The sequence below is a fragment of the Scheffersomyces coipomensis genome, assembly GCF_036884675.1.
Source record: "Scheffersomyces coipomensis strain NRRL Y-17651 chromosome Unknown DFJ63scaffold_7, whole genome shotgun sequence".
Classification (NCBI taxonomy): domain Eukaryota; kingdom Fungi; phylum Ascomycota; class Pichiomycetes; order Serinales; family Debaryomycetaceae; genus Scheffersomyces; species Scheffersomyces coipomensis.
Window position 1 is genome coordinate 603,614 of NW_027042898.1, and position 22,466 is coordinate 626,079.

The 22,466-nt window shown below is 33.0% G+C and overlaps 7 protein-coding genes across 7 annotated transcripts; 4 read left to right on the top strand and 3 right to left on the bottom strand. All coding sequences in view use genetic code 12, as the record gives it.

The window, feature by feature from the left end:
- The first annotated feature begins 28 nt into the window (after nt 1-28).
- EXO84 (exocyst subunit) lies at nt 29-2,546 on the top strand. The gene has a single exon (XM_064904302.1). It carries the CDS (start codon nt 221-223, stop codon nt 2,486-2,488), a length of 2,268 nt encoding a protein of 755 aa, XP_064760113.1. The 5' UTR covers nt 29-220; the 3' UTR covers nt 2,489-2,546.
- Nucleotides 2,547-2,604: 58 nt separating this feature from the next.
- QDR3 (Qdr3p) lies at nt 2,605-4,650 on the bottom strand (the record flags this gene model as incomplete). The annotated part of the gene is made up of 2 exons (XM_064905257.1): nt 2,605-3,626; nt 3,711-4,650. The coding sequence occupies 2 exons, from the start codon at nt 4,648-4,650 to the stop codon at nt 2,605-2,607; spliced, it is 1,962 nt and encodes a 653-aa protein (XP_064760114.1).
- A 1,703-nt stretch (nt 4,651-6,353) lies between these two features.
- DFJ63DRAFT_315401 (putative acyltransferase) lies at nt 6,354-7,577 on the top strand (the record flags this gene model as incomplete). The annotated part of the gene is made up of 1 exon (XM_064906545.1): nt 6,354-7,577. One exon carries the CDS (start codon nt 6,354-6,356, stop codon nt 7,575-7,577), a length of 1,224 nt encoding a protein of 407 aa, XP_064760115.1.
- Nucleotides 7,578-7,874: 297 nt separating this feature from the next.
- Nucleotides 7,875-8,894, top strand: FIG1 (Fig1p). The gene has a single exon (XM_064904303.1). The coding sequence runs from the start codon at nt 7,916-7,918 to the stop codon at nt 8,687-8,689; it is 774 nt and encodes a 257-aa protein (XP_064760116.1). The 5' UTR covers nt 7,875-7,915; the 3' UTR covers nt 8,690-8,894.
- TRA1 (histone acetyltransferase) lies at nt 8,895-20,707 on the top strand. The gene has a single exon (XM_064904304.1). It carries the CDS (start codon nt 9,099-9,101, stop codon nt 20,649-20,651), a length of 11,553 nt encoding a protein of 3,850 aa, XP_064760117.1. The 5' UTR covers nt 8,895-9,098; the 3' UTR covers nt 20,652-20,707.
- DFJ63DRAFT_239974 (uncharacterized protein) lies at nt 20,707-21,743 on the bottom strand. The gene is made up of 2 exons (XM_064904312.1): nt 21,224-21,743; nt 20,707-21,167 (listed from the first exon to the last, which is right to left on the bottom strand). Exons 1-2 carry the CDS (start codon nt 21,482-21,484, stop codon nt 20,763-20,765), a joined length of 666 nt encoding a protein of 221 aa, XP_064760118.1. The 5' UTR covers nt 21,485-21,743; the 3' UTR covers nt 20,707-20,762.
- On the bottom strand, nt 21,593-22,466 carry DFJ63DRAFT_239683 (phosphatidylglycerophosphatase). The gene is made up of 2 exons (XM_064904311.1): nt 22,190-22,466; nt 21,593-22,112 (listed from the first exon to the last, which is right to left on the bottom strand). Exons 1-2 carry the CDS (start codon nt 22,397-22,399, stop codon nt 21,702-21,704), a joined length of 621 nt encoding a protein of 206 aa, XP_064760119.1. The 5' UTR covers nt 22,400-22,466; the 3' UTR covers nt 21,593-21,701.

Genomic DNA, 22,466 nt, shown 5'->3' on the forward strand with positions numbered 1-22,466 from the left:
TTGAATAAGAGAATAATCGATATTCAATATTTAAAATTCACTATTTTTCTTTTATGTTTTTTTTGTTCTGCTTATTCTGTTAAATGTTTTTTTTTTCTGGTTATGTTCTGTTTTAGGCCAAATTGTTTCTAGATTTAGTTTTGGTACAAAAATTGAGTATCACATAACAAACAGATCAACAATTGATTTGGCATAAAGAGGGTAGGCAAGATTGAACCAAATGGAGTTTGAAACCAAGATCAATCATAGGAAGAGTCGAGCTGCTTGGCAAGTGACTGGTCAATCGACTGCTTCCAATACAAACACTCATAATCCATATGCGGTGGAGAATAGCTCTGTGGTGAAATCGTCTGGGAATGGTAATAATAGCAAAGGTTCAAGTCCTGAAAAGAATCCCTATGCAACAAATAACACTAATAGGAAACAGAGCAGAAGAATGAGTATTCATGCTTCAGCAGCAGCTCATGCTCATGGGAAATCATTCTCTCAAGCTGCTCCATTTGATTTAAGTACCCTTCCTCCTGTTCCAACGTTGGAAGCAACCGTTAGTCAAGCTGCAGAAGGGAATCAATCAGTTGACAATCCTCAAGATATTGAAAGCAAGTTGTATGCTGATTTAACCAATGGATCAGCATCTGAGATTTATGATTATTTCCAAGTCCTTACCAAACAACGAGAAGTGATTGAAAGAGATATTAAAAAGAACATTAATGAAAATCAAAAGAACATTTTATTATTAACGAATGAATTAAAATCAACCCAAGATGAATTATTACAATTAAGAACCTCAAAGAAAGACCTTGAAGAAGTGTTTGGATATTTCCATGAAACAGCTCAAAGAAGATTGGAATTGGAATTAGAACCATCAACAAGCCAAAATTCAACTAATAACGGTAACGGTGGACATTTAGCTCAAGCCAGCAACTCAAATAAACGTAAAGATAGATCATCAATATTAGTGCTAGAAAAATTATGGGCCACTGAGTTACAATCATTATTCAAACATGTGGAAGGAGCCTCTAAATTCATCCAAGCTTTACCAGGAAGACATGTCTTAGCCGAAAGTGGACGATGGCAAGAAGTCAATGTTGGTTCATGGAAAGCTACCAATTTAACTCATTTATTCGTGTTGAATGATGTATTGTTAATAGCCACCAAAAGAACTGCTCAAGATGGAGGTAATGGAAATAGTAGTAATAAATCTAGATTACAAGCCGTTCAAAGTTGGCCTTTGAACAAAGTTGAATTATTTGCTATTGAACCTCCTGCATCATTACATAAAGCTGACGATAGTAAAGTTTACTGTATCAATATTAAATCAAAATCCCTAAGTTTTGTATATCAAACTGATAGATATGATCATTTTATTAAAATTACAGAAGCATATTCCAAAGGTAATAATGAAATGTTACAAAAAGAAAGATTAATGTCAGCTGGACGTATGTCAACATCTGATAGTGTTGATTTAAGAGAAGAAAAGAAACAATTACGTGATTCATTGAGAAACTCAGGTGTATACGAAGGTATTGATGAATCAGGAAAGAGACTAAGTGGATCCCATAGAAATAGTGCTGAAATGGTATTACAAGATATTTCAGCTCGAGTTCATTCTCGTAATAGATCCCATGATCTTAATAGTGTTACTGGTAGTCTTAAATACAATAATGCCACTACTTTCAATAATGGTAATGATCGTGGTCAATTCTTTAATGATATACGATCATTGGAAAGTCGTTTAGATGATGTTGATGTGGAAATAGCGCATAATCAATATGCCCAATCAGTTGGATTTATTGCTCATATTGAAGGTAAATTAAGAAGTATTGAAACTGCATTAGTGACTAATAGTCGAGGGAAAGATATCAGTGATGAATTGTTACTTATAGATGTCACCAAAATAAAATTACAGAATCGTAAAGAGTCAATTCAAAAGTCGCTTGTGTTTGATTTACAACATAATATCTCCAAATTAAGTGATGATAAAGTCGAAAGTATAATTATATACTTTGAAAGCTTCAATCAATTAGACAAAGGAGTTGAAAGCTATTTAAATGCCATGTCCAATTATTTGTCAAGTACTGTATCAAGATTAATTGTTGGTGTTCAAGGTTCAACCAAGATTGATGTGGTTAATTATTTATCTAATTTGGTCGTTGTCTATATATCTATTATAAAGAGAGCCATACTGGTTTATAATCGTAAGATTAGTGTTATCCTTAAGAAAAATCAAAATGGAAATGTTGATTCTAGTGGATTGATAAATTGGTGTGTGGAAGAAATTAATAATTTAAGTATCCAAATAAAGAAACATCTTTATGGTACATTATTGATTTCAATTGGGATTAATGAGATTAATAAAAAGATTTATAAAATCAAGGATTTAAAATTATTTAAGGAATTCTTGGCTGTTTTAATTCCACAATTAGATGAATTAAAAGTTGTTGGGGTTAATGTTGATTTTATTTTTGAAGATATTTTATTCTTATAAGTCATAAGAATTTCTAAAAATAAATAAATAGTTTAAATGAAAAAATGCAAATAATAAATAACATAAATGTATATACTCTATCTTAACTTCACGTTACTTTTAATTAATAGTCTGTTTTAAAGCTTATCATATAACTTTCCTAATTGATAATGCTCTCTAAAATATGGCCCTTTACGTTTCAAGATGATCAATGATATAGATGCAATGGACATTATACCCATCAAAATAGTGAATAAAATGCCTGGTCCAATGGCTCTTAATAAAGGTTCTACTACAAATGTAGCTGTAGCAGCCAAAATTTGACGAATTAAATTATTTAATGCCACACCGGTAGCACCTTTACCTGGTAAAGTGTCAACCAAATATGTTACAGTTGCACCAATAACCAACATTGAAGCGAAACCAAATAAAGCCGTACCAATCAATGGGATAAGCCAAAATTCTCCATACTTCAATGCCCATCCAAAAATAAGACAAGCAGGTGGATATAATATGATAGCCGTGACAATATTCCAACTTATTCTTGATTCTGGAGCCAAGTCTCCATTATGAGATTTAGCATATTTAGCTAATAAATGATCATTCCATTTTCCACCAATGATGGAAGCTATGATATAAGTGATTGAATTGGGGATATATAATAACCCAATGATGATACTGGAGAAATTGTATGGTTCATGAGCATAGCAATATGAAATGGTCATGTTGAAGAAATAAACCACCGCAAAACAACAGGATGAATAGACAATGACTAATGCTACTGGTGGATGTTTCAAAAGAATGATGGAATGCATAGGACGAATTAAGATTTCATAAGCGTTATGTTTATACTCATCCCATTTGGAAGGAACTGCGTTTTGGTCATTTGGATTTACATTGGCATCACCGTCTATATTATTATTGGTATGGGATGCTATGTGAGATATTGATTTCTTTAATTCTTCATCGAGTAATTCTTGAGCTACTTTACGAGAATAGGTGGATCTATTGGTAGCTACTTTTGAAAGTGATGGCATTATAGGATCAACCACGATTTCGTCCTCTTCATCATCACCATCCCTGTCATTTGGAAAGTTGCTTAAAAGGATTGAACTTCGAGAGCTGAATCTTGATAAATTGGTAGCCATTCTTTGCAATACTTCATTTGGAATTTGAAGTGGTTCTTGATTTTTGGAACTTGATAAGGTTAAATTAGCAGGATCAGAATCATCTTTTTCACCACTTCCAGAAGATTCTTCTTCTTCCTTATCATTTGAATGAGGATTAGTTGCATCTAACATGGCTCTTATAGCAGCTAAATTATCACTTTTTCTTAAAGTTTCTGGTAATAAAAATACAATCAATACACAATTACAACCACTGAATATAACCAATAACCATTGGGTAGCTCTCCAACCCCATACTTGAGCTACAACCCCACCTAAGATTGGAGCGAAGAAAGGACCACATAATGGACCTAAATAATAATAACCCATCGCATTACCTCTATTTTGTGGAGAGAATAAATCAGCAATGGTACCAGCACCAACTGCTTGAACAGAAGCAGAACATCCACCTTGTAAAACTCTTAGTACGATTAAAGCTGAGATAGATGGAGCTAACGCTGTACCGATTGAAAATGCAAAAAACATTAAAAATGATACGAGATAAACACTTCTTCTTCCAAATCTTTCACTGAATGCAGACCACCATAAGGGGAAAATACCTAATGATAGAAGATAAATCCCCACTGAAATATTAACCATAGATACGGTTGTGTCTAAGTTTTTGACAATATCATCAATGGCAGGTAACATGATTGAAGTACCCATTGGACCTGTGATGGCAGCAAAAGCAATGATAGCCACTATAGTATATTTAACTGATAAAGGATAATCTCTGGCATCTTCATATTCTGGAATTAAAACTATGGTTGATAATAATCCTCTTCTATTCTTTAGAGATACCCTATTTGTCTTTACGGAAGATTGTCTTGATTTAATACGGCTAGCTGTTGATATTTCCGATACTGATGGTTGCACTCCAGTAGCATTATCAGTCAGATGGATGGAGGGATGATCATGTATAGGGTTGACTTGATGTTGAGAGCTGATTTCTTCTTCGTTATGAGAAAGGGACGATGCTAATGAAGCCGTCTCAGATATGTTATTGTCGCCAGACATAACTATATATTGTATTTTGTGTTATTACTAAGTAATAAATGGTATAATAATTAAAGTTGAAAATAAAGTAAATGATTCAACCATTTAAGGCTGTGAAGGTTAGTATAATAATGTATAAACAGATCTTATACAGTAAATAAGGTAATAACGGGAAGCAAACACAGAAATAGTTTTATATAAATTTGGGATCATATAAATGAATAAATATGGAAATAGGTTAGGCTAATTTTTCTATTCCCTTTTGACATCATCGGTTGTAACTTTTGTTGAGAGTTACCTGATTGGGGATTTTAGCCGCTTATATGAGAGAGCCTTACAGTGCAAAAAATTAATTTATCGAAAGAGTTACTAATTAAGGTTTTGCTTACTAAATAGGCATTTCAAGTAATGCTTTCAAGGATACTTCATGCTTATTAACGTGGTATTTAAGGTTGTTTACATGGTAAGGTATTAACTGTGGTGGTTAAGTCATGTTTATTATGCACAGTCATCGGCCCGGTTAAAAAAAGTATTCATACTGCTAAAGGTGGAGTGAGAGTGGTATGGATAACTCAAAAGTGAATGAATTTATGAATAGTATAAATAGTTTGACAAATCTTCTATTTTATATAGTTATGTAGCCGACTATCCCATTTAACCTCCAAGTTAACTTCTAAGGTATGTAAAAATGTAAAAATACGTCTAAACTCCTTGCATATATCCTTTAATAATCAGGATCAAAATAGGCAATATCCGTTAATCTTAATTAACTATATAATAGAAAATATTTGTACTCCGAAAACGTTAAATTCTCGTCCCATTGATAGATAGAGGTAGACCAAGAAAAATTATATAAAATAAGTAAGGCAATCATTTAAAAGAATGTACTGAAAATCAGTTAAACATCAAAATTCTATTTTAGCTATAATTGTTGTTTTCCTGTATACAATTTTTCTTTGTCTACGACAGTTTGGTAGCGCGTGGGCTTTAATTCCGTCAATTAATTCCGTGAGGTCGCAAGGATTTTCCTCGCTGTCACTAATAGCTAGCGAGAAAGATCCTATAGATCTAGTTTCCATTGCATCCATCGGCATCTAATTAACTTTAACATTCAGTGACAATATAACATATCATTCCTACTAACCATGTTCTCGTCACATGTGAATTAACGATAGCAAGCTTTAGATTGCTGATTATGAACTATTTAAGCTTTTAATTACGTGTGTCAAAAATAAATTAAAAATGTATCCATCGGTAACTAACTTTACCTCCCTCCTTCCTTCCTTCCAACTCTACCTCCCTCCCTATCCCAAACTCATTACGGCGACAAAACTCCCTAAAAAAATATAATTGCCACTAAAAACTTAAAAAAATAATTTTTACGCGCGCGCGCCTCTTTTAAAATTAGAAGTAAAAATTACCATTACCACCGATGATGGATGGGTCATTTATAAATAGATACAAATTTACACAACAACAAAATCCTTTAACATCTAGATTATATTGATCGGATCGATTAGATTACAATACTGTGAATCATATCTTTATCAAGTTTCACGCATCATATTCCTCGTGTGATTTGATCGTTAACTAGTTTGAATTGATAGATTGATTGATTGATCTCTAGTTTTGCCGTCAATCATCACAGTACAGTTTTATTTTTCTTTGATTCCATCAGATCCATCTTATACGCATACATACATCAATTCATCAATCCAAATCCAATGTCATCATCAGTGGTTACTGAAAAGGATAGTCTCCTTCTTCGGATCTTCATAGTGGTGAGAACTGCCATTGCGGCATTCTTATTCATATCGGGTAGTTTGATCATTGTGGGAACTCAATTGATCGGTAAATTCTTATTTGATGCCAATTATATCTATAAACAATACTTTATAAATACTTCGAAACTTCATTTCCTTAGATTGATGACTTTCTTAGTTAGTATGATCCATGCAAATGATATTTCAATCACTTATGATACCTCCAAATTAGTTTCTAGTTCTTCATCTCCATCAACAGTATTCACCGTTGATGATCAACATAATATTCATTCCAAATTATCCCCTAATTCAATCGTCATTTCAAATCATCAGGTTTATACTGATTGGTTATATCTTTGGTTCTTGGGTTATACTTCAAATTTATCTCAAAATATCTTTATTGTATTAAAAGATATGTCAAATATTCCCGTGTTAGGTTATGGTATGAAGAATTATAATTTCTTATTCTTATCAAGAAAATGGGAAACTGATAAAGTTATCATTTCTAAACAATTAGATTTGATTGATTCAGATGCTATGGGAACTAATAAACAATTGCAACAACTTGGTAAACCAAAAACTATCTTACCTTATTATTTAATCATTTTCCCAGAAGGTACAGTTCCATCTATAAGAACTAAAAAGAAATCATTAGAATATACTCAATTTAAGAATTTACCACCTTTAAAACATATATTATTACCTAGAGTTAGAGGTTTATTATTAGTATTACGTAAATTACATGAATCCGTTGAAGTCTTGTATGATATTACTACTGGATGTGGAGATTTGGCAGCAGGTGAAATTGGTGAAGATAAATTCTCCTTAAAGAATCATTTTATAAAGGGAAATGGACCACCAATAATTTATCATTATATTAAGAGTTGGAATTTAAAGGATATCCCTCTTGGAGATTTATCAGTTGATGTCGATGATTTAACTGAAAAGGAATTACAAGCTTTTGAAGATTGGATGTTAAAGATTTGGTATGAGAAGGATGAATTAATGGATAAATTCTATAAAACCGGTCTGTTTACTGATCCAACTAATAAAAATGAAAAAACCGTGGTTGGGAAATTACAATTAAGAGGTACATTTGAAGTATTAACTATTTATATTCCTTTAACCATCATCTTAGTTTCATTGGCGTCATTGTTTTATTTAATCAGGTTAATCTTCTTTTAAACATACACACACATACACAAGTTTGAATTTTTTATTGGGGTTTTATATTTCATTTCATGCAATTCGCTATATTACTACTTATCTGTTACTGTTCTGAAACTCGTTTGTTGCATTTTTTTCGTTGTTACTCGCAAATCTTCTATTTATTATGGCTGCTAAAATAAAATTAATTTATTTTAAAACTTTCAATTGGATGTCTCCTTAATACCTATACCCTATTACCTGTGCTTCTAATTAGAATTTATAATCTATATATATATATAATCTAATATTCCCGAATAAATTTTTATTTATTTTGTTTTTGTCTTTTCTTCGTAGCACACTTATCACATATTACGATGTTTGCATTTTTATTTAAGAGATTACCCAAAGTTTTACTGTTGGTGTTATTATTCATAGCTATTGTCTTGCTTGGATTTCTCCTCATTGGATGTTTAGATAATACCAATCAATATCTGAAGATTTATTTAGCTCAATTTCAATTCAATCAAACTTCATCAGATGTTATGAATGATATTATGATATCTAATTCTACTCAAACGTTTGATTCCATCAGTTTAAAGGTTAATTATCTAGCTGTTTGTATTGATCTTAATCAAAATTTAACATGTACCACTTATGATAAACTTAATAATTTAACTTCTTTCAATGATATTTCAATCTCCCCCACCTCATCATTAAACCTTAATTTAATCTCGATTGTTAAAAGTTTCAGTAAAATCTGTCACCCAAAAGTTTTAGAAGCAACTATTGTCCTCACTCTAGTCCTCCTACTCACTATCTGTTATACTTCTATCCCATATATTCCATTCAAATCGAATGTTAAAAAATTCAACTGTGTATTAGCGTCAGGCACAACTCTTTTATGGGGATTAGGATCAATGTTACAAATGGAAGCGGTCAATACTTCAACCATAATGGTTAATGATGCTTCGATGGATATGGTTGTGGCTAATAGAGGTTTAAGAGCTGAAGCTATGACTTGGACAGCGTTTGCGTTCATTATTGTGGTCAATATTCATTGTTTTTATGTTTGTTTCAAAGATGTTATAGATTTAAAAAGAATTGAGAATCAAAAAATGAATTCCGCTAATTTTTCAGTCAAAGTTTAAGTAATGTGAAGTTTGTACTCTATTTTTGTTAGTAACTAGTTTGATATTTAGTTGTTATATACTTTTATTTAATCATATAAGGTGATTTCAAGATAATTATAAGTATATGTTCTAAGAAAATTACCTGTAACACCCACCCAACCCTATTTCTAACTGATTACCCCGTACCCATTTGGTTGCTAAAAGAAAATTGATTAAAATTTGATCACGCGCAAATGGCGTGACTTACGCGTGACTTTTTCAGTAATTGTTCAAAATCAATTCCCACTTTTTTCCCTCTGGTATAGAATTTTTTTTCAACAAGATAAAGTAAACAATTAGGCAGCATTTACGTTTAACATCATATAATTATCACCAATATATATATATATATCTAACTATCATTGTAATCCATTGAAAGAGAGCAGACATGTCGTACACTGCGCAACTTGACGTGTTTGTGTCACGACTCAATGATAGTGCTGACTATAGGACAGCCCATTCTATATTGTCAGAGTTATTAGATATGATTGAAACCTTTAATGGTGCAGCTGAATATGAATATTTCTTAAAGAATTTAGTGCCTATTTTCATCAAGAATCTTGAAGATGTTCCTATTTCATTCATTAGTACTTCACCAGAACATAAGTTAAGGAATTGTATCTTGGAAATCATTCATAGATCAATCATGAATGAAACTTTTGAACCATTTTCAGAACAAATATTAGATGCTTTAACTAAAATATTAGTAGATGAAAATGAAGATAATGGGGTATTATGTATGAAAGTTATTACTAGTTTACATAAATCCTATAAAGCCAAATTAAGTGAAAAAGTTCAACCCTTTGTTGAAGTCATTAGTCAAATTTATGAAAATATGCCTAAGACTGTATCAGAAATCTTTAATAACGACACGTCTTCTTCCATAACTGCATCATCCCAGGAATCAGATAAAGAGATGTCACCCTTGATTGTGGAAGAATCATCAACCAAGACTTTAAATAAGGCTATGTTTTCCTTCAAGACATTAGCAGAATGTCCTATTACTATGGTTTCATTATATTCATCCTATAAGACGTTAGTACAAACTTCATTACCAGAATTCTTACCAAAAATCATAAATATATTAGTATTGGAAGTTGAAGAACAACGATTATTCAGAGAAGAAGCCTCTAAAGAAGGAAAAGTCACCGCATCAATTTCTCCAAAGATTAAAAATAGACAAGCTTATAGTGATTTTATCTTAGGTCAAGTTAAAGCAGCTTCATTCTTAGCTTACGTGTTTATCAGAGGATATGCCAATCAACATTTATCATCAGAAAGATCACAAGTGGTACCGGATGTAATCCTTCGTTTATTACAAGATTGTCCTGCTGAATTATCAGTCGCAAGAAAAGAATTATTACATGCTACCAGACATATTTTATCAACTCCATTCAGAACTCAATTCATACCTAAGATAGAATTATTATTCGATGAAAAGATCTTAATCGGTGAAGGATTAACATCATTTGAAACTTTAAGACCATTAGCTTATTCTACCGTGGCTGATTTTATTCATAATGTTCGTAATGAACTTACACCAAAACAAATCTGGTCAACCGTGAAGATTTATTGTGATCTTTTAAAAGATGATTCGTTAGCTTTGACAGTTCAAATCATGAGTGCTAAATTGTTACTTAATTTAGTTGAAAGAATTATGAAATTACCTAATAAATTGGAAGGAAGACAATTGTTTATGTTGATTATTGATTCTTATGCCAAACGTTTCGAAAGCTTGAATAGAAAATATAATTATATCATTAATAAATTTAATGAATTTGAAAAGAATAGAGGGCAAAAGGAAGCTGAGTCCAAAAAGGCTATAGAAAGATATACCTCGAAAAGAATCGATAATGATAGCAATAATAGTAACGATAACGACAAAGATAGTCATGATGAATCCGAAGAACCAGTAATGACACCAGCTACCAGTACTGATGAAAATGATGATGATGATGTTAAGATAAAGGAACTTCCAGAAGATGTGGAAATGCTTGATGAAGATGAAACAGAAACAAAACCCAAAGAAGAAGAAGAAGAAGAAGAGACCAAGGAGAATGGAAAAACAGAGAAATCTGATGTCGAAGAAAAGCATAAAACTGAAACTAAAGATGAAGATGACGAAGAAGCCATATTCCTTGACTTATTCAATATCGAATCTTTCTCTCCAATTGCCACATCTCCAATTTCAAGCAATTCAGATCTTTTAAAAGACGCTCGTTATTTATTCAGAACTTTAATGACATTCTTAAAATCAATGATTTTTGGTCTTAAAAACTGTAATCCACCAGTTCCACCTCAACCTACTCAAAATGATCCTAAGAATCCAGGTCAACAAGTCAATTATGATAAATGGAATGACTCCGCTAAATTGATTTCATATGAGGAAGTGAATGTCTTACGTGCATTGTTCAGAGGTGGTATAAGTTGTTTAAGATTCTTTTCAGTTTCAAAAGTAAAACCAAGTATAGCCCCAGCCAAAGCATTTGATTTCTCAACAGGCGGTCCAAACTTACCAATCACTTCATCAAAAGAAGAAAAAGATTTGATGGAAATCTTTGCTACTATTTTCATTCATATTGATCCAGCATCATTTAATGAAATTGTAAGTTCAGAATTACCGTTCATGTTTGAATCAATGTTGGAAAATGCTACTTTACTTCATTTGCCTCAATTCTTCTTAGCTAGTGAAGTCACATCAGCTAATTTCTCAAGTATCTTAATCATATTTTTAAAGAATAATTTGGATCAATTAGGTAAAGTTGAATTGGTTAAATCCAACATTTTAATCAGATTATTCAAATTATGTTTCATGTCAGTTCATCTATTCCCCGCCGCCAATGAAAGTGTCATACTACCACATTTAAATCATTTGATTTTAGAATCATTAAAATTATCTACTAAAGCTGAAGAACCAATAGTATATTCTTATTTGGTTAGAATATTATTCAGAAGTATCAGTGGAGGAAGATTTGAAAACTTATATAAGGAAATCATGCCTATTTTACCAGTATTATTGGAAAATCTTAATAAGATGATTGCTAATGCTCGTCGTCCTTATGAACGTGATATTTATGTCGAATTATGTTTAACTGTCCCAGTTAGATTGTCCGTATTAGTTCCTCATCTTAACTACTTGACTCGTCCATTAGTTTATGCCCTTAATGGATCACAAGAATTGATAACACAAGGTTTACGTACTTTTGAATTGTGTGTGGATAACTTAACTGCTGAATATTTTGATCCTATGATTGAACCAGTCATTGACGAAATTATGGCTGCTTTATGGAAACATTTAGAACCGGTTCCTTATCATCATCAACATTCTCATACTGCAATTCGTATATTGGGTAAATTAGGTGGTAGAAACCATAAGCATTTCAAACCTTGTAAAAACTTAATAACTCAATCAGAATTAGATCAAGAAATAAAAGCATTATTCCTGGTATATGGTTTGAATGGTAAAGTTCCAATTTCGATAACTCCAGGTGTTCAATCTGCTATTAAACTTTTGGAAGATCAAAGATTAAAGGTTCATTATCGTATTAGTGCTTTCAAATACTTAACCAGTATTTTAAAATTGTTCATTGATACTACCCCAATTCCAGAAGGCTATTCTAAATTCGTGTCTGAAAGTGTTGATATGTTGAAACAAGAAAAGATACTGGAAACTGTCGAATTAGAGGAAACTGGCGTAGCGGATGTTGCCAAATTGGATAGACAACAATTATTATTCACTCGTTTATTGGAAATTTTATTCTTTTCCATTTCTATTCCAGAAGTAAAAGAAGAAGCAAGTGCATTAATAGATGGATTAACTACTCATTTTACATTACTTTATCTTGGAACTTCTGTAGTAGACAAGATTAAGAAAGAACGTCCATTTTCTGTTAATGATAATGAAGGTAAAGCTTATATCAGTGAAACTGCATTTCTTTCAGCTTTAAATTATGCATTAAGTTTCTGGGATAAAGATGTTAGAAATAAAGGTATCGAAGCTATCAAGAACGTTTACACCACTACTGTGACTTTATTCGGTTCAGAAGAAAATGCTTTAAATTCTCCAGTGTTCAGATCTATGTTCTATAAGTTCACTCATTGCTGTTATAATGAATACTACTACTCCAAATTGGGTGGTATTTTGGGTCTTAAAACAATGTTTGAAGATCTTGGAATCTCCTCTAAATGGTTTTTCAAACGTCAATTTGAATTAGTTCGTTCGATTTTCTTTATCTTAAGAGATACTCCAGAAACAGCACCATTCGAAGTACGTGATTCGGCCAAGACATTGGTATTAAAATTACTTAAAGAATGTAATTCAGGATTAAGTAAGGATGAAGTTTTGGAAAAACCATTCCAAACTGTGGTTGGCGCTTTGGTATATGATTTAGCAAGTTCAAATCCATTAGTTCGTGAAGTTTCACAATCAGCATTGAAGGTGCTTTCTGAAACAACCAATGTACCAATAGCTATCATCATGGGTCCATGCAAGCATTTATTATTGACTCCTATTTTTGGTAAACCATTAAGAGCCTTACCCTTCCCAATGCAAATTGGTAATATTGATGCTATTACTTTCTGTTTGGATATTCCAGATACTTTCTTAACATTCAACGAAGAACTTAATAGATTATTATTGGAAGCATTGGCTTTAGTCGATGCTGAAGATGAATCATTAGCCAATGTTCACAGATTAAATGAGTTTAGAACTTCTAAACAATTGATTGAACTTCGTGTTGTTTGCATTAAATTACTTTCTTTGGCTTTAACAAAACCTGATTTTGCATTAGGTCCATTAGCTGAATACCGTATTCGTATTTTAGGTGTATTCTTCAAAGCTCTTTGTAACAAATCAACTGAAATCATCAATGCTGCTCATTTGGGTTTGCAATCTAGTTTACAAGAAAATGCTAAACTTCCAAAAGAATTATTACAAAATGGTCTTCGTCCAATGCTTATGAATTTGTCAGACCATAAGAAATTGACTGTGTCAGGTCTTGAAGCATTAGCCAGATTGTTAGAATTGTTAATCTCATACTTCAGAGTTGAAATCGGTCGTAAGTTATTAGATCATTTAATGGCTTGGGCCCAAATTAACACCTTGAGACGAATAGCTGGATTAGATTTAGAAAATAATCACACCGTTCAGATCGTATTAGCCATCTTAAACATATTCCATCTTTTACCTCCTAAGGCTTATACCTTTATGGAAGAAATCATCAATACTTTACAATATCTTGAAGGTCACTTAGATCGTCATCAGAACTCACCATTTAGAGTTCCAGTTGCTAAATTTTTGAATAGATTTGCTGAAAATTGTATTGAGTATTATATCACGAATTTCAAAAATAGAAAGTTGGGTAATACTCTTGCTTCTATAGCTGGTATGGAAGGATGTGACAAGATAAGGGATATTGCCAAAGAAAAGATACAATCAATTCTTGATGACGTTCAGAATGAAACTGTCGAAGAAACTAAAGTGGTAAAGTTTGCCAATTTAGTTGATCTTCTTGAGGCCATTACCAAATATGATCACGATTGGTTTGACAAACAAAAAGATTTCTTGTCAAATGTATCTAAGTTGGTAGAGAATATCTCAAAAATCAGAAATAATGTTCCATTAGTTTCGCCAGCTCTATTCCAAGCTGATCAAGCTATTGATAAATTACAAGTGATTTTAATCAACTACTTGGAGAGAAACCCAACTGAGATTGATTTGTTATTCGTGATAGTTGAACGTCACAGTCAATTGAAACTCAAGATTCCAAACCAGTTAGAAGACTACATTTTCACAAAGATTGTAAGTTCATCCGATATCGAATACAGAGAGAAGTATTTGAATAAATGTATTGATTTTATCAGTGACTCATCATCTAATCTCAAGTCTAAGATTTTCTTCATCAGAAAAGTATTCAATTCAATTTTGATCTTTGAATTTAAAACAAAAGGTAAAGTTGATGAGTTTTTCACTAGCTCTCCAGCATGGTTGGAAAAGATTTGTAATAATATTTGGAAGTCTACCAATGACATAATTACTGGCCATACTTCGGGTATTTTAGACAGCTACCGTTATGCTTTATTAGAATTGACTGCTTTACTTTTGAAGATTGCTCCCAACTTCATCGGTGATTTGAAGAAGGATATTATCAAATTCAGTTGGAATTACATTAAGTTAGAAGACAATATAACAAAGCAAGTTGCATATGTAACTACGTCTTACTTTATTTCTTCATATGAAATCCCAGCTAAGCTTGCAACACAAGTTTTCGTTGCACTTCTTCGTACCCACCAAGCGGATTCAAGACATTTGGTGAAACAAGCATTGGATATACTTGCTCCAGTGATGTCAGAAAGAATGATTGATGTCGAGTCTCCTGATAGTTGGTTGAAATGGCCACGTCGTATTATTTCTGAAGATGGTTTTAATGTGACCCAAGTTTTAAATGTTTATCAATTTATTGTTCAACATCCAGATCTTTTCTTTGTTGCAAGAGAACATTTCATTTCAAATATTATTACTGCTATGGGTAAACTTACTATTTTGGCTAATCCGGCTATTGAGAATCAAGTTTTGGCCATTGAATTAGCCGAGTTAATCTTGAAATGGGAATCTAGAGCCAAGCTTGAGAAGAAAGATCAAGATGAACCAATTGAAGAAGTCAGAGCTGATGATTTTACTACCTCGCCTAATTATTCTATTCCATTCGGTCAAAGAGAAGCATGTGTTACATTTTTGATTAGATACGTCTGTATTAGTCCGCAAAGAGCTTCTGAAAGTGAACTTGGTCAAAAGGCTCTAGGAATTTTATATGATTTATTAAGTCCAGATCACTGGGCTGAAGTGTCTGTCAAATTAACTTTCTTTGAGAAATTTGTTCTTTCAAATGACTTGAATTCTTCCAATCTCTTAGGTTACTGCTTGAACGCATTAGAGGTTTTAGGTGTTGTTTTGGAATGGAAAAAATCTGAGTGGATTATTTCTAATTTAGCATACCTCCATAAATTGCTTGAAAAATGTATTAAATCTGATAACCATGATATTCAAGAGGTTCTTCAAAGAGTTCTTAAGCTTATTCTTCAAGCAATCAACGAACAGAAAGATAGCGATGAAGATGACGACGAAGATGAAGATGTCAAAGAGTTCATTTCTTTGTTATCATCTACTGTTGCCGAAGATTTAGGAGATATGCCATCGGTTGCTGCTGGTGTCACATTATCTTGGACTTTAGCTAATTATCGCCCAGCTATACTTGACTCACTTTTACCACTGATTATGAGAACATTCAGTAAGTTATGTAAAGACCATATTACAATCACACATCAAGGTTCACAATCATCATCGAAAGATAGTGCTAATTCTGAATATGAAGCTAAAATGACAACAAGACTCTTAGAAAAGATTTTGAATCTTTCGTCTATGAGAATATCCAACTTGGCTGACCAAAGACGTATTTTCTTATCCTTATTGGCTCAATTAATTGAGAGATCACTAGATAAGGATACTTTAGAAAAGATAATTAAAATGGTAAAGACATGGGTCTTTTCAAGAACTGATCTTTTCCCAACTACAAAAGAAAAGGCTGCTATTTTGTCAAAGATGATGGTATTCGAAATTCGTGGAGAACCAACATTATCTAAGGAATTCTATCAAATTATTGTTGATATTTTCGAAGATGACACGTTCAGTTGCACAGAGCTTACTGTACGTATGGAACAGCCATTCCTAGTCGGTACTAGATCCGCTGATGTGTCTATCAGACGTAAATTGATGTCTATTTTGAATAATAGTTTAGAAAAAGATATAAGCAAGAGATTGTATTATATCATCAGAGAACAAAATTGGGAATTCTTAGCCGATTACCCATGGTTGAATCAAGCCTTACAGTTGCTTTATGGTTCTTTTGATTTCGATACCAAAATTGAATTGGTTGATTCTGAAAACAAATTACCACAAGTTAGCATATTGAGCTTACCAAAATCTGATTCAAATATGGAGGTTGACACTGAGAATGCATCTGTTGATGAACTTTTGAAGAAACATAATGAGTTCTTGGCCAAGGTTAGTGATTTAAGGGCCGGTGCAATTCTCGAGCCATTGATTGACTTATTCTATCAAAGCAGTGATGCTATTCATAGAGCATGGTCCAATTTATTCCCTATTGCGTTTACCTCAATTCCAAGATCAGAATATCTCGACTTTACGAGATACTTGGTCATTTTGCTTTCAAAAGACTACCATACACGTCAAGTTGATAGTAGACCCAATGTTATCGTTTCATTGCTCGAAGGTATTGCAAGATGTGATGGTTTACAATTACCACCATTTGCAGTTGAGTGTTTAGCTACTAATTTCAATGGATGGTCTCAAGGAATTAATATCTTGGAGAATATTGAAGAACAATCCGCTATTGGTAATGCTGAAGTTAGGGAAGTAACACAAGATGCCCTTGCTAAATTATATGCAACCTTAAAGGAGGACGATATGTTCTACGGTTTGTGGAGAAGAAGAGCAAAATATTCGGAAACTATCAGTGCTCTCTCTTACGAACAGATTGGATTATGGGATAAGGCTCAGCAACTTTACGAGACTGCTCAAATTAAGGCTAGAAGTGGAGCATTACCTTACGGTGAATCAGAATATGCTTTATGGGAAGATCATTGGATTTTGTGTGCTGAAAAGTTACAACATTGGGATATCCTTACTGATTTAGCTAGACATGAAGGTTTTTCAGATTTATTATTGGAATGTGGATGGAGAGTCGCTGACTGGTTTAACGATAGAGAAACAATTGATCAAACCGTGAAGAATGTAATGGATGTTCCTACTCCACGTCGTCAAGTTTTCGAAACTTTCCTTTGCTTACAAGGATTCGCTAAAGAGAAGGAAACTTTACAAGATCTTTCAAGGTTATGTGATGAAGGTATTCAATTAGCTTTAAGAAAATGGCATGGATTACCTCAACGTTTTAACAATGCACATATTCCATTATTACATACATTCCAACAGTATGTCGAGTTTATGGAAGCAAGTCAAGTTTACGCTAGTCTTCAAACCACCAACGCTCAAAACTTGGATGTTAAGTCTCAAGAATTAAAGAGAGTCTTACAAGTTTGGAGAGAAAGACTTCCAAACATCTGGGATGATATTAATCTTTGGAACGATCTCGTCGTTTGGAGACAACATGCATTCCAGGTCATTAACAGTGTTTACTTGCCATTGATTCAACAAACTAATTCTGGTGGAAATGCCAATTCATATGCTTATAGAGGTTATCATGAAATCGCTTGGGTCATTAATAGATTTGCACATGTTGCTAGAAAGCATAACATGGCTGATGTTTGTATTAAGGAGCTTACCAGAATTTATCAATTGCCAAATATTGAAATTCAAGAAGCATTCTTGAAGTTGAAAGAGCAAGTTAAATGCCACTACCAAAATCCTAATGAATTGAATACAGGTTTGGATGTCATCAGCAGTACAAACTTGGTTTATTTTGCTACTCAACAAAAGGCTGAGTTCTTCACTTTGAAAGGTATGTTCCTAAACAAGTTGAACCAGAAAGACGAAGCCAATAAAGCATTTGCCACTTCCGTTCAAATTGATCTTAATTTACCTAAAGCATGGGCTGAATGGGGTATGTTTAACGATCGTCGTTTTAAGGAAAATCCTAATGATATGGTATATGCCAACAATGCGGTAACTTGTTACTTACTGGCTGCTGGTCTTTATAAGAATGGTAAAACGAGAAAATTATTAGCAAGAATTCTTTGGCTTATCAGTCTAGATGATGCATCAGGAACTTTAGCACAAGCGTTTGAGAATTTCAGAGGTGAAGTCCCTGTCTGGTATTGGATTACATTTATTCCTCAATTGTTAACTTCTCTATCTCACAAAGAAGCAAAATTGGCTAGACAAGTCTTAGTACGTATTGCTAAGAGTTATCCTCAAGCTTTACATTTCCAACTTCGCACAACTAAAGAAGATTTTGCTGCTAAACAACGTCAAGGTGAAGCTGTACGTCAACAACAAGCAAATGCTCAAGCTCCAGCACCACCTAAAACTGAAGGTTCAGAGACCCAAACCACCGATGCCAATGGCAATCAAACCAATGGCTCTGAGAACGGAACGAATGCAACTAATACATCTAACGTGACTGACACTAAAGATGGAGATAATGTGGCATCATCACAATCTCCTAATGGAAATGCTTCTCTGGAAAATGGTGCTAATTCTACTGATCACACGACTACTGCCCAAACTGGAGCCCCACCACAAAGTTCACCTCAATCAAGGAACTCTATTCCTGTAGCTATAACTCAAGCGTTAGAGCACGTGGAAGAAATAATGGGTATATTGAAAACTGCTTATCCACTTTTGGCACTTTCATTAGAATCTTTAGTGGACCAAATCAATCAAAGATTCAAATGTACTGCCGATGAAGATGCTTATAGACTTGGTGTCGCCCTTCTTAATGATGGTGTTCAATACTTAAATCGTCTTGGTAATCCAAGAGATGATGCCAAACTTCCTCCAGTCACTGAAGCTAATATTACTCGATTTGCTGAAACTGTTTTACCAAAACAGATACGTGCTGAATTTGAAAAGGATCTTGTTATTGGAAAGCCTAACTTAGAAACTTACATTATTAAATTAAGAAAATGGAGAGACCGTCTTGAAGATAAACTTGATAGAAGATTCTCTGAAGTCAATCTCGAAAACTTATGTCCTCATTTAAGTGAATTCCATCACCAAAAGTTTGAAGAAATCGAAGTTCCTGGTCAATATTTGTTAAATAAGGATACCAACAGTCACTTTATTAAGATTGAAAGGTTCTTACCAACAATTGATTTAGCAAGAGGTACTAATGCTTGTTATAAGAGATTAAGAATCCGTGGCCATGATGGTAGTTTACATACTTTTGCTGTTCAATTCCCTGCAGCTCGTCATTGTCGTCGTGAAGAAAGTCTTTTCCAATTATTCAGAATTTTCAATGATACTATTTCTAGAAAGGTTGAAACACGTCGTAGAAATATTCAATTTACATTACCAATTGCAGTTCCATTATCACCACATATTCGTATTATTAACGATGATCCAAGAGATGTTACAATGCAAAAGGTTTATGAAGATTACTGTCGTCGTAGTGGAAAGAGCCGTGATGAACCATTCATTTATACTATTGAAAAATTAAGAGCTGCTTTTGATCCACGTTTACCAAAACCTGATATTATGAGTATCAGAGTTGAAATTCTTAGTGCCATTCAATCATTATTAGTTCCATCAACTGTTATGAAGAATTATTTCATCGAGCTTTATCCACAATTTGAAGATTTCTGGTTATTCCGTAAACAATTCACTTCGCAATACGCTTCATTTATCTTCACTACCTATATGATGTGTGTTAATGCTAGACAACCACAAAAGATCCATATTAATAAAGGATCAGGTAATGTCTGGACTTCTGATATGTTACCATGTAAGATTGCTAGTAAGAGTGCATTAATGATGGATAATCAACAAGGAAGACCAACTCCATTATTCTACAATGCTGAAATGGTTCCATTCCGTTTGACTCCTAATATTCAAAAATTAATCGGTGAAACAAGTTTAGAAGGTGTTCTTGCAGTATATATATTATGTATTGCTAGAGCATTAGCTGAACCAGAATCTGATTTAGAACAATTCTTAACCTTGTTTGTTCGTGATGAAGTTATTTCATGGTGTGCACAACAAGAACCTCCAAGACCAATTCCTCAAGATAAACAATTACGCGAAATCGTTAGAATCAATGTTGAATTTATTATCAAGAAGGTTATATCTATTGGTCGTATTTCTTCAGGCCCAAGTGTGGCTACTCAAAATGTGTTAGAACTTATCTCTCAAGCTGTCAATCCTCGTAATTTGGCTGCCGCTGATACGTTATGGATGGCTTACTTTTAATTCTTTTCTATTTACTTTATCTTTGTTCATTAACGTGACAAATTATTAAATTTTAAATAATGTTGTACTAATAAATATATTTATATTAATTAATCTAATTTTTTTTGAACATCAGTAGTTGTATAACCGACCATGACGAGGATAAGAGAATTGCCTTTGAATTTGCTTTTCTTGATACTTTTCTCTTCTATCGATTCTATTGACCAAATTCTTTAACGATTGAGCAGTAACAACTGCATTTAAGAATAACACCACAAACGTCAAACAACTTAAAACCAAACATAATATTGAAATAATTTGAATATATGTAGTCACATTAGTCTTTTCAGTTAATTTAGTTTGACTATCATATTCATACAGAAACATTTCTTTAACATTAAGAGTAGATACCACACATAAAACATTAAGGATTATACCAATGAATTCTAAAAAGGCTGAAAATAAGATGCATCTGAAGGAGAAAATAGATGGAATGGTTGCTGAACAAGTTGGTAATAAACAAGCATTGATTCCAAACTTATCAGCGGTTAGTATAATGTCAAATAAATAGTATTAGACAAGGTAAAACTTACCAGGATAAAGATGAAAATCCCAGTTATGATGCAAATAGAAGGTCTATTGTCGATATCATCAAATGGAACACAAGCATAAACAGAGATATATTGACATAATAATAAACCCATATAGGCTTGAAATAAAACCTTAAACACCTTGGAATTATAGATACTTTCAATGTTTTCAACAATTTGGTTATCACCAATGATGATTGGTTGATCAGTGGGGAGTGGACTGTCGAATAAGACATTATGTACTTGAAGTTGATCGTCAGCCATCTTTGATTGATGATATAATGCTTTGATTGACTGTAAAGAAGGAAAGAGGATTAATTATAAATAAATTTTACCGCTTTGCAACATTTTCAGTTTTCTATATGTTGCGAAACTACTAACAAAACTAAAATTATTTACTTTAGTTTATACTTATTTTAACGTCGAATTATTATGTCATCTCTATTTCGTATATTGATTGTATATTATATAGATAGTCTATTCACTCTTTCTGAAGAGGATTTGGGGGTACAAATGGATCATCAGACCTGGTAGTAACCAATCTATGGTACAACAGTCTTTCCATTACTGGCAAAGCCTTTGATGATAATTCAACTCCTTCACTTAACCATAACCCCCAAGAACCCATCATATTGGCCATCAACATATCTGTAAACAATCTATCCCCCACTATGAGGATTTCATGACTTTGAATATCAAATTGTTTAAAATAATCAGCGATTTCATTAAAACAACCTGGTTTCTTAGTAGGATGTCTTAACACAGTGACCCCAGTATCGTTCTCTAACTTTTGAGCTTGAACATGATCTTTATCATCATTAGTACCAGCTGAGTTACTGACTATCAATAAATGCTCTTTAGGATATGATTGTTTTAATAGATCCCAAGTTTCCTAAAATAACACGAGTTAGTATCATAAATCAATCAACAGAACGCACCCACACGGATGATCTAAAAAAGAATACATACATTATAAGCAGGCCATACTTTATCATCATGATCCTTTGCGATACAATTATCCTTATCCAATACTACACCCTTGATTACTACATCCGGATGACTGGCGATCTTGAACGGTAATGATATTTGATCAAATGACTTCACTGTTATATGTGGTAAACATAGACTTGGATTATATAATAGTCTGGACACGTTCAAAGTAGCACTGACATTGAACATATTGATATTGTTGATATGGAAGTAGCTTATCAATTGATAATAGATAATGGTGAATCAACACAATTAC